An 11,796-nucleotide genomic window follows, 5' to 3' on the forward strand; every position below is an offset into this window, starting at 1 on the left:
AGTAACAGCAATTATAGGATGATAGTTTCTTCAGATGTCATCCCTGCTTCCACAGTTGGCAGCCTGTGTAGGTCCTGAACTAGCAATTACTGTTGTGTTTATTTTTAAAAATACAGCTGTATTTTTGCTGGCAGTATTGGGATAGACATACAGGTAAATAGTAATATCCTACTGCTTAACTGTGAATGCAAATAAAACTGTTTAAATGCTTGTCTTTTTATTACCATCTTCTTGCTGTCCCAGATCTCTCTTTCTAGATGGTCTATTAAGACACATGAATTCAGACCATCAGTTTCCTGCAAATCATTTTTGAGATGGATGCTACCCCTTCATATTTAAAATTGTTGTAAACCTCCTAGAGAAGAAAACCACACGTTGTTCTAACTGAAGAAATAGATAATTGCCTGATTGTGCAAGCCACTGTTCCAGTTAGTGCCTTGAGTAGTCCTGTTGCCTGTTACCAGTTTCATTTCCCCGTCAGAGAAATGTTTACTAATTAAACAAATAGTTTATCTGTCTAACTGGGAAATGGTTCTTCAGGAATATATGACAGACTAGCCAGGGGTATCTTTGCTGTTTAGTGAATACACGCACTCCAGTAGACCCAGAGCACTTTTCAAGGCAGTATATATTCCACTTCAAGTAATGACTATCTTCAGAGGATTTAAAAAATACATTTATAATTGCAATGTTTAAGGTCTGTAAGGAAACTAAGAATTTAGAAAGTGACCTCATCTATGCTTACTTATAAACCAGCATATTTTGGTTTTAAAAGCCCGTAGAGGATCAGCTTTGGTTGGCTTTTATTTCTGGCCTAGTAAAGAAAAACTATCAGTACTACTTTAGAAAGGAGCAAAAAGTTACAGATACCTTTATGTACTCAGGGACTGGACCACTTCTTTGGTGCTCTTCATTTCTATCTGTTTTGTCTTTTTTTTTTTTTTTTCCCCCCGAATTTATAAGGAGGACATATTTTTATAACCAGATAAAGAGCTGATAAAACCTTTTCCTCTTTGCTAACCTTACACATCCCCATTCTTCAGCTGCTATTTCTTAATTGATGCCCAGAGCAGAATGTTGTGACATGTTTCTTATCTCTGCAGGAGCAGGCTGTTTTAACAAGTCCTGATTTGCATTTACTATAACCTGATATACTAGGGCAAGGCTGCCCAAATCTACATGAATTATAGATGCCAGAAGATCCTGAGTTATATGACTAAATAACCATTTGAGAAAACTACCCCTGTCTCTTAGTGTGTATTAATAAAATGTCATACCCTAGAAAAAAGGGAGAGGAGTTGGTCAGATTTATGTCTTCCAGTTTGATTTCTCAAGGGCAATTTGCAACTTGTGTTGGGGGATAATCATGACAAAGGAGTGGTTTCTGCAGGAAAATGTTTATGGCTGCATTCCATACTGTGGGCTATTTACCATACAAAACAGTTCATACCAAGTTTAAAGACAGTTATAAAAGTTTAAGGGAGCCACTGGAATTTTTTACATACAGTTGCTACAACAAAGATCTTAATGCGAATAAAAGAGTGAAGTGAAAAAATTCTGGTTTAAAGTTGGCATTGACCCTTTGCTGCAAAATGCTGTGATTGGCTAATGAGAGGGGCCATGAAAATGTGTATAATGTGAATTAATTTCCACTGAATACAGGTCAATGAATTACATATAACGGAATTAAAGATTACATTAAGAAAATTCATACTGATCACATGCAATGTGAACATGACAGATAAACACCATTTCTTATGAGAAGGTTAGAAAAATAGCTACATTGCTCTAGCTTTGTACACATTCAAAACCAAGAAATAGAGCTTTGATGTGCTTCTTTGCAGTTGATGTTTGATAGACCATACAGCAGAACATTGGAGGCTGAAGCTGATAAAGTGGGACTTCAGTTTGCAGCAAAGGTAACTGCAACTTGTTTGGTTTATTAACATTTTACCAGCCATTTTTCAGTTTCCATTATAATCAGGGAGTTTCACACTTCATAGAGGTAGGGGGGAGGGAAGGGCTTCCAGATTTGTAAAGAAATGAAGATTGATGAAGTAGTGGGAAATAAAAGTTTGCAGGGAATGTCAAAGTCATTCTGGCTAAATTGTACGTAATAATATTGTACAGTTTGCATTATTAACTGCCCAATATACTTTCTATATAGTTTATTGCAATTAGAAGAAAAAGACACGTATTTATAAAGAGGAGAATGCCAAATAGTGAGCTTCAGTAAGTAGGATGTATTTAATTGTATGTAAGGATATAACTTACCCTTTAGATTTTTGTTTCACTTAGTTTCCATCTATTGTGAGAACTTCTGAGGAACACTTTCCTATAGTGCACCTAAAATACTCTGATCTGTAATATCTATTCTCATAACAATTCAGTAAAATTTAAGAACTTTTTGATAATGTGATTATATATTCTGTGATTGCTGATACTTACAAAGTATATCAGTATTGTTCTAGTACTTAAAGGTTTAGTCTAAATAGAACCATAAAAATAATGCAGCTTTGCTAAAGTGAGACAAAAATTTGGTCAGAAACTACTCAGCATTTTTTTTCATAATTTTTTTCAGTCGCTTTTTTTTTTTGTCCCTGTGGATTTTAATTCTGAATTAAAGAAACTAAACTAATTTCCATTTCTAGCCAAGTGCAATAGAGGTAGGTGTTAGATAACTATGAGAGCAGCACCATCTAGTGTTAATATTTCGTAAGGGAAATTTCCTTTTCTTAATAATTTCTTCAAGGAAGAGTTTTTAAAATTAACGTGACTTTGGGATTGAAACTGCATTTGTAGTTTAAAGTCATTTAAGGGAATAATACAATCCATGAAAAACTGTAATTGCTGTGTGGGTGCTCACTGCTTTGTAGTACCAAAGATGTAGGGCCATACCAGAAAGAACAAGCAAAGTAGTATCTCAGCATTTTGCTGCTTCTGCAGATAACATTTTTATAATAATAATTTTAAGAAATAAATTCAAGGGATAAATCACCACTTCTGTATTTCTGTGGAAAGAGGAAAACAAAAAAAGTAATTTTCTTACCTTCTGAATATTTGTCTCTTTTTCTCTTAAACAAATAATTAATGTAAGAAATCTCATTCTATTTTTCCCCTTCACTTAAATGCACATATAAAGGAGTCTGTTGGTGATACACAAACGTCTTTCTTAAAGTTACTGTTCCATGAGTTCCTATGGTTAAATTTATGCTTTTATGGAGAACAACAGGAGTCCTAGTTCTGCAGAATTACTGTTTTAACCTGTTGCAGATTACAAAGATCACCCTTGAAAAAGTCAGTGTAATCACTTACAGAAAAGCCTTTGCAGTTCACTTTTAGAGATATTTAAGTATGAATTATTATCACTTTATATTTTGGACTCTAAACTTCCTATAAATTTGCCTAAATCTGTGGAGACAATTAATTTGTTCTTCTGCTGTATTGTGTCTGGCAAATATAAAAGAATAAGCAGCTGAGTTTTTTAAAGAACAAGGATGTGCCACAAATAGTGAATCTGTTTTTTCTCCTGAATTGTTTAATTCAGGTGTAAGTTTTTTAAGATCAGTGGAATTACATAGGAACAAAGGAACAAATCCAGTGTCTATATGGATGAGTTTTTACTGTGTTTAGATATTTTAGAACATGCTTTTTCTGTCAGGTGTGAGGGGGGCCTATCTAAAAAGGCTTTGGAAATGTAAAACTTTAGATTCTTTTGTAATTCAATATCCATTAGAATGTGTATTGCATGACTTTAAAAATACAGTGGTCTATACAATTCCTTTCTGTTTTCAGGCTTGTGTGGATGTAAGAGCAAGCAGTGTATTTTGGCAACAAATGGAATTAGCAGAAAACATTCAAGGGCAGCCCAAGTTACCAGAGTGGCTCTCCACACACCCGTCTCATGAAAACAGAGCTGAGCATTTAGACCGGCTTATCCCGGAGGTGAGCAGAGTCAAAGGAAGTGAGTCTTTTTCGCTTAGGAAGGTTGCCAGAATTAGTTTGTATTTATTCATGAGCTACTTTGGTATTGATTCACTTACATACTCTTTTAGCATTGTGCTTATCTTTGTCATTACCCTTACAGAAATTTTCTGTTCTAAAGCTCTCAACCTTAAAGGTTTTATTAAATGAGGAAAAATTAAGATAGCACAGGTTAAATGTAATTCTATTCTAGGTTGGTTTTTTTTCTTTTCTGATTTCTGATTGAAGTGTAGTATTTTTGCTTTTGAATGGCCTTCTTGGTGTAGATGTGACAGTGTCACAGGTCTCATCCATTTTTTTTTCTTTTTTGTCATTTTGGAAACTGGTTTTTAAGTTAGACCCCTAAACTATCTTGACTTCTCTTGCTTTGATAGCTAGCCCTAGGCTGTCAAATAGAGATTGCTCCATCCTTTCCTGTCTCTCTGTGACGTGGGATTGAATACACCTTGAATAACTGTGCCTCAGAAGAATGTCAGATCCCCAGTAGAAGATTTCTTAATAGCCCTAGTTATGATAGGTCTCTGTAGATTTTGCAGCCTGCTTTTTTTCTTCACATCTCTATGCTGTCACATTAGGGAGCAAATTTTACCCCACTCCAAGGAACTTGAGCTAATTCATGCAATTGCCCATCAATCTGCAGTCTTTTCTCTGTTCTTTCTTTCAGATTTCCTCTCAGAGGAATGCCAAGTGGATAGCTGCTTGGGGATTCTCTTAATTTGATGTGCTACTTGCTGATAGTTTAAGAACAGAGAACTGTTCCACATCTAGTAATCTTAGTTTGTTTACTATTTCTTTAAATAGTGGGTTTTTTAACTATGGAAAAATAATGGATTGTTTTTTGCCTAGTTTTTTGTTTTTAAAATATAGTGTTAAAACACTTCACAACAGCACTGTTTTTCAGCAAGCTAAACTGTGTTTGGAGATTCCCTTTCTTATAAGCAAATGGTAATTTCTTCTTCTTCATCTTTTTTTTTTTTTTTTAAACTCTCAGTCACTTTAAGTATTTCTCAATTCCAATCTGTAAAGAGTTGAAGATTTATTGGCAGAAGGAGCACTAAAATGTTGAGGTGTTTGCTGATTTCAAAGGAGAAAAAAAGATTTTCATGAATCCTTTGATGAGAATGAATGCAGTAAATATTCTAAATGATGGCGTAAATCAAAATCAACGTTAGGGGTAGAAGGTTGGAGACTGGCGAGACTGAATATTTTAAATTAATATACACAAATTCTATACTTTGCAAAAACAGGTTGCGAGACTATTTTGATGGATTTTCTAACACATTAGAGCAGCTGAATGGAAAATTATACTTGTTGTGGAGCCTCAGTTTTAGTTAGATTGAACATAAAGGGCTCAGGATCCTTTACTTTCATACAGTTATTGACTGGTTTATAAAGTGGTAATGAAATAAATTATTACTTCTTTTCTACCCCAGGTCTGAGCAAATAAGTTAAATAATTGAGCAACTGTAGAACTGGCAGTCATGTTGGTTCTGTCGAGTGGTGGAGGCTAGGAAATTTTCTTCCAAAAGATAATTGAGGAGGAGATGTTTTAATTTGCCTTTTATCTTAAACATTCTTTGGAGTAGGATGAGAAAGCAAGGACTGAAGGCTTCCTGTTTTTAACAGTTCACTGGATAAGTGAGGTTGATAGTACGAAAGCAAAATAAAAATGAAAGAAGGTATGTAGAGGTGCTGTTGGAGGCTTCTTGTCTGAAGTGCTGACTCCCCTTCATCCGAGAGCTGCCTTCTTGAAGCTGGATCTCAGGCATTTAAAGGGAATCCCAGGACTTTGTTGTTCAGTATCAGCGCATTTTTGTTTCATTGTTCACATACTTAAAGCCTTTAGAACGGTATGTTTACCATATATTAATGGCCATTAGATATTCAGAGCCCAGGGGAAGAAGCCAGATTTTGTAAAGGACCTTTTTATCTCTCTAGTATGTCTCTGTGAAGAAATGTATTTCTTAAGACTCGGTATCAGATCCATTGTGAGCATTGTTGTGTTTCATATGCTGATGGTTTTGAAGCTGAAATGGTTTTCAGGACAATACAGTATCTATTATTAGAGCAGTTACTGTAGCTGGGGGAAACAGGGACAAATTTTTTGACTTCTTAGGCCACACAGATGTTTTTCTAAAGACTTCTTAGGTAAGTTCACAATAAGATGGCATCATATACAGTGAGACTTTTTCTTCAGTTAACGAAATGGCATGTCTCAATGAGGTGACTTAACAGTCTCAGGAAATGTAAATTAAGGTAGGAATATCACAGGGACTCTCTTTTGACATAATTAAAAGACAGGGAGCAAATTAAATGAGTTTTAAAGATCTTGCATCTGATTTTCTGAACAAGTTGGAAGCTACAGCCAAGTTGAGGAATTGGTAAATAAGAGAGCTATAAGCAGTTACAAAGTGGTGCTGTCCTAGAAAGGAAATAAAGGAAATTTAAAAGATTTACTATGTTTTTAAAGGATTTCCCTCTCAGACTGGGAGAGATTTGGATTGTAAACTAGGAAAACAGAATATACTGTTAAATAGGAAACTGAAGTCTCCTAGAATTCCTGCGTGGAAGGTGGAGAGATGTTCGATGAAGGTCTGTGCATTTTATTTTCAGAAAAGGAAATCTTAAAATAATTTTGTGGTAGCGGAAAGGATGCTTACCATTGTTCTGGAGAGAAAAATTGTGGAAGTGTAGTGTCAGAGAGAAGCTATGGGATCTTCTAGTTCATCTCTGAAACTTTTATTTTAATGCTTTCTGGCTTGCTACAGTTTGTCTACCTTTTCCTAGTGTGCTGTCCAAATAGAGCCGTGTACATCAGCAGAAGCCTCAGCTGTACTGAATAAAGCAGAAGGTTATATACTGAGTTTTGCCTGTGACACAGAAATTCATCTTGACGTGACATTTGCTTTTTTGGCATCATGTTGTTGGCTCAGATTCCGTTTTTGATTCACTGTAACTCCTGTTTCCCACTCCTTGTGGAAATGCCATGTTGAGATTATTTTGAGAGTAATACTAAGTTGGGATATGTCACCTCTATTGCTTCTCTTTTGTTTGCTAGGTCAATTAACTTGTCAAAACCAAAGCTAATTAATTTCCTTTGGCAAGGCCTGTTCTTGTCAAATCCACATTGGCTGTTTATTATTTTTATTGCTGTTTGGGTAGTTATTGCTTATTCCTCAGTCTGCTGCCTTTTGGATATTGAAGATACATTTATTTCGCCTTCTTTTCAAAAATGGGTTGGTATATTTGCCCTTTGTTTATGATGCGAAGATTACTTCAGATAGTTCTAGTACTAGGGTATTAATTAAGCCCTATCAATGTGAAGACTTAAAGGAAAATGAGAGTAAAACATACTGACCTGTGTTTCTATCCTCCCCATAAAGCTGTTAAATATTTTGTCACAATTTTTCTTTTCTGTGCCAACAGCAGCAGTGGAAGATTTGAAGTATTATATAAAAGTTATTATATATGTTATTATATATAAGTTGCTTTTCTTCTCCATCAAGTAACAAATCTATCCATTCTTTTAATCATTGTTTTGCTACTACTTCATTTGTAGAACCTGTTGTCTTCCCTGTGCCTGCTAATTGTAGTTAATTTTGCAACTCAGCGTTTCTTATTTTAAAGTTTCTTTTTAAATTTTTTTTCTTCTTCTTCCCTACATGTTTGTGCTATTTCTTAGTTTGTGTCAGAATTGCAAGGTCAGAGCGCAAGTCCACCCGGCCGAGGTAATCGCAGTTAATACACAAGAGGCTGTAACCCTTGGCCCCATTTGCGGACAAGAGAATGATGTGGCTTTTCTGCTGTGAGAGCCCTGACAGCCTGGGAGGTGGGATGCCCTCCAAAAGACTGTAAGGGGTTGAGATGCAGCAGTTAGCCTGGCATCTGTGGCAGTGGTGAAGGATTAATACTGAGAGCTAAAACCCACTTGTTTCTGTATTTGTCTCTGCTGGTAGGCTTTGTATGAAAGCGATAGGATGAGGCGGACCTCCCTCATTCTTATGCCTTCCCCCCTGCACATTGCAGGAGGTGACTGCAATTGTATCGATAAGAAAAACAGCTTCACCTTTGTTACTTACAAGCAATAGTTTTGATACTTTATTTGAGATCTCCTGAAGCAGTAAGCGTGCAGGTGGTCTTTATTCTGAACAGCGGTACTTCTCTCTTAAGGTTAACCTGAAAAGAACAGCATTAAAGTACTATTGGTTCCCAGGTGAATCTATATACTCACGCTAGCTAGTTCACCTTGTCTCAGTTCTGTCTGTCGTCTTTATTGAGAACACTCTTCAGTAAAAACAGTCAATGAAACATGTTCTTACTATAATATCAATATGCACGTGCTTCATTAGGAACGCTTTTACTTGTCCTCTTACCCAGACTGTCAAAAACCAGTGTACTTGAGCAATATTAAATTACCAGATTTGAAGTTGCTAGTGATTTTTGGAAGTACAGCACAGCCAACTGTGTTGGGCTGTTTTATCTTTCAGGAAAAATTATACTGTAAGCTCCTCAGCCTGTTACTGGCATCTTAATGATGTTACAGAGCTACTGGCACAAAACAAAATAGCAGCAGTCAGCTGAGCCAGGGTAAGAACACTTTCTAATTGGGGTTGAATGTTGCGTGGCAGTCACAAAGGTACATATAAAGGCTACTTTCGCTAGAGTGTGCAGTCACAGGTCTCTAACAGTGAGATGACATGTCAGCACAGCTTTCCATTCTCTAACTGTAGTCCTTTTAATGGCACGTGAGTTGGTGGTGTTGAATAGATGCCTTCTACCCCCTTGGACAGCTTTATGTCTAGCAAGAACACAAAGACATCGACAGGGTAAAAACGTTAACGCTGAAGTATTGTTTTTTACCTTTGCCCTTGTGACTTTAGTATTTTAGATAAGTGAAACCATGGAAATAGGCCAGGCACTGTATAGCCACGAAAACCAGAGATATAAAATCACTAAATTAGTTTAAAAGAGGATTACGTTGCCCTTTCTAGGATACAGCCTAAATCTTTATATTTCCATTTGCCTTGAATAATGCTGCTTGACGTTAATGCAGTCGTGCAGCAGCTTATGTTCTGGAAGAGAACAAGAGAAAACTCTTGGTTTGTCATAAATGTCAGTTTAGAAATTAATTGGTCACTGAAGCAGAAGAGTGTTCAGCGGTACAGTTACATTGGGTGGCTACATGGACGATCATGCTGTAGAAAAACAAATCCTGAAAGCTTTATTCATGTTTTTATAAAGTTAGACAAGAGGAATATTTGCATGCTTAATCCAAACTTGTGTATGCAGTAATTTGAATGTTATATTTCAGCAAGAAACAGCTGGAGAAACTCTTGCTACATTCCTGGAATGTGTCTTTTTTCAAAACCAGTTGTTAAATTTAAATTGTATTTGTTTCTAGCCATTTACAGCAAACTCTATCAGTTCACTGTAGTAGAGTTAGGAAGAAATATGTTTTGGTACCTACTTATACAAAAAAAATGAGTTCTGCTCTTCTATTTTTAAATCTGCTGTAGTAAGATGTTTCCAGTGTCTCCTGTGGAAGAACAGCAAATTGTTTCAAAATGGTGGGCAAATACTTGTGCATAGGTATACTGGAATATTTGATTTGATGTTTCAGCCAAAGTTAGTGTATATAAAGCAGATTAAAAATTCTGCTCTGTTTTTTAAGCGTGGGACTGCTGTGAAAACAGCGTTACTTCCTTCTTCCTCATTACTCCATCTAGAACAAATGAATCAACCCTTGCCTTCCACTAACATTCCCTAGTACTGGTCAGGAGGCACCTGGCTACAACTCAGCATAGGTCTGGCCATTACTTTTCAAGAATCCATGGTTATGAAGAGAAGTGGAATCAAATATACATTTGAATTTATTTTCGCCTGAAAGGATTAAAAATAAAGCTGGATGTTAATCTGCCCATAGTTTTATGCTGTTAATCGAGGCTAAGATACAGATCATACTGCATAAAAGTGACCATTGTTTAGTGCTAAATATCAGGCTAGTTTTTGACTTGGTGCTTCATTTTGAAAATCTTGACAAAATAGTTCTCGGCAGAGATGTAGAACCCTCTAAAATTCTACATATAGTATTTTGCTATATGATACATAAGAATGTGCTTTTCTTGATTAGTTTAAATGGGTCTTGTAGGAGAATCCATGATCTGTGTACAACCACTTGCAAAGTACGTTGAACTTAGTTGTGTGGTATCCTGTTCGCACTAAAATGAGCTGCCTGTTTTTATGGACTAATTAAAGTATGTTCAGCTTCGTTACAATGAACACCAATTAAGCATCCTTTAAAACCGCTGACTTTATACTGCTTTATAAGTTTCTCCATGGTGCCTTTGAGACGTGAGATTCATCCGTTGTCATACCTTTTTCAGATTGCCCACAAGGCAGAATGATCTGGGGTGGAGTGTGCCTGCACTAATGGATTTTGAGTCACTGGGAAATGCTTTGGCTCCTTCATGCCTCTGCTTTCTATTCTGTAGAATGGAAGCAGTGGTACTTACTCAGTGAGCAGGAGCAACTTAAAGTTTGGTCTCTTAATGCTAATCTTTTTATCCAGATAAATTTTTACATTCTAGAGATGTTATTTTCTCAGAATACTTGGAAGCTGTGTATTCAAATGCTTCTTGGAGATGGGATCACTTGTGTAACTGGTTCTTAACTATACTGAGCAACCATCTGCATCTCTGTGCTGACCAACTGTAATGTCCATTATGTTACTGGAGATTTTTCCCTTCTTTATTGTCAGACATCTATATATAGTTACTTCTAGAATAGAACATATCTGATGAAGTAAATTATTTTCTTGATGCAGTCATTTTAATTTACATGTGAATGTAAACTAAAAGATAAAAGGTACTTACATGGACAAGTATCACATAAAATAGTTGGAGAATTTCCTAACTATTTATGCTGTACCTTTTAGAGTATCCATTCTTTGAGAGGCTGTCGATGAGAAAATTATTTTCATTCTTAATTTATTTCCATTGTTTTATCATATTGCTACATTTCTTCTCAGGAATTCTTGGTTTCTGTTGAAAAGTTGTTCAGTAACAACTCAGACTCATTATATTCCCTACACTTTATGTGCAAATGCAGACCTTACTGGAAAGCCGAATCGCTGACTGAAACCTTTTTTTGTTTTTCTTGTTTAAATGAGCTTGATTTGTTTTCCTATGTATTCACAGGCTCTTAAAATAAGAGAGAGCTGCAATTGCCCATCTCTTTCTGGACCAGATCCTCGCCTCATTTTCAAACTTAACATGCAACATCTCCTGGAATCGTCTAAAGATCAAGAAACCCCAAATTCTACAAAGCGAGAGCTCTCAAAACCAAAACAGGATTTTCCCCACACTCAAAAAGTGGAAGATATGCCAGTAACTTTTGCAGTTAAACCTACAAACTAATGATAATAATTTTCAATTTTTATGAAACTTGTGGTCCCTGAAGGTCTATCTTATAACACAATTCTGTCTTTGAACCATAAAGAAGATGTAGCCACTCATATTCTGTGTTTCTTTTATGTGATCTCTCACTCAAAGCAATAAGGAACCATGCCCACACAAGAAGAGCAGCGTGTTGGAGCAAGAAGTTTCTTATTCATCAAGAGTTACTAAAATAAATCACTTCTCAGGGGAAAGATCATCTCATACAATCCAGTCACACAGTGTAATTTTCAGCTTTATCAGGCTCACCTTGATCAGAGGACAGATGAGCCAGCAGCATCCCTAAAGCAGAGGACAAAGTAGTTTTCATCACTTAAGTTGTCTGGTTTATCTTGCTGTAATTTGGGTTAGATCTGTT

General features: G+C 36.1%; 1 protein-coding gene across 3 annotated transcripts in view; it reads left to right on the forward strand.

Annotated features, from left to right (window-relative positions):
• The window catches only part of OMA1 (OMA1 zinc metallopeptidase), a 19,332-nt gene extending 7,835 nt beyond the window's left edge, over positions 1-11,497 (forward strand). For 2 of the 3 annotated variants that reach the window (XM_074831914.1, XM_074831913.1), the window contains exons 7-9: positions 1,845-1,919; positions 3,796-3,945; positions 11,181-11,497. In XM_074831914.1, coding sequence (XP_074688015.1) covers positions 1,845-1,919; positions 3,796-3,945; positions 11,181-11,399 — 444 coding nt within the window. In that variant the 3' untranslated portion in view covers positions 11,400-11,497. The remainder of the gene's footprint in view (positions 1-1,844; positions 1,920-3,795; positions 3,946-11,180) is intronic. The other variant, XM_074831915.1, reaches the window with a different exon arrangement.
• The last annotated feature ends 299 nt before the right edge of the window (positions 11,498-11,796 follow it).

The sequence above is a fragment of the Strix aluco genome, chromosome 8, assembly GCF_031877795.1.
Source record: "Strix aluco isolate bStrAlu1 chromosome 8, bStrAlu1.hap1, whole genome shotgun sequence".
NCBI lineage: Eukaryota > Metazoa > Chordata > Aves > Strigiformes > Strigidae > Strix > Strix aluco.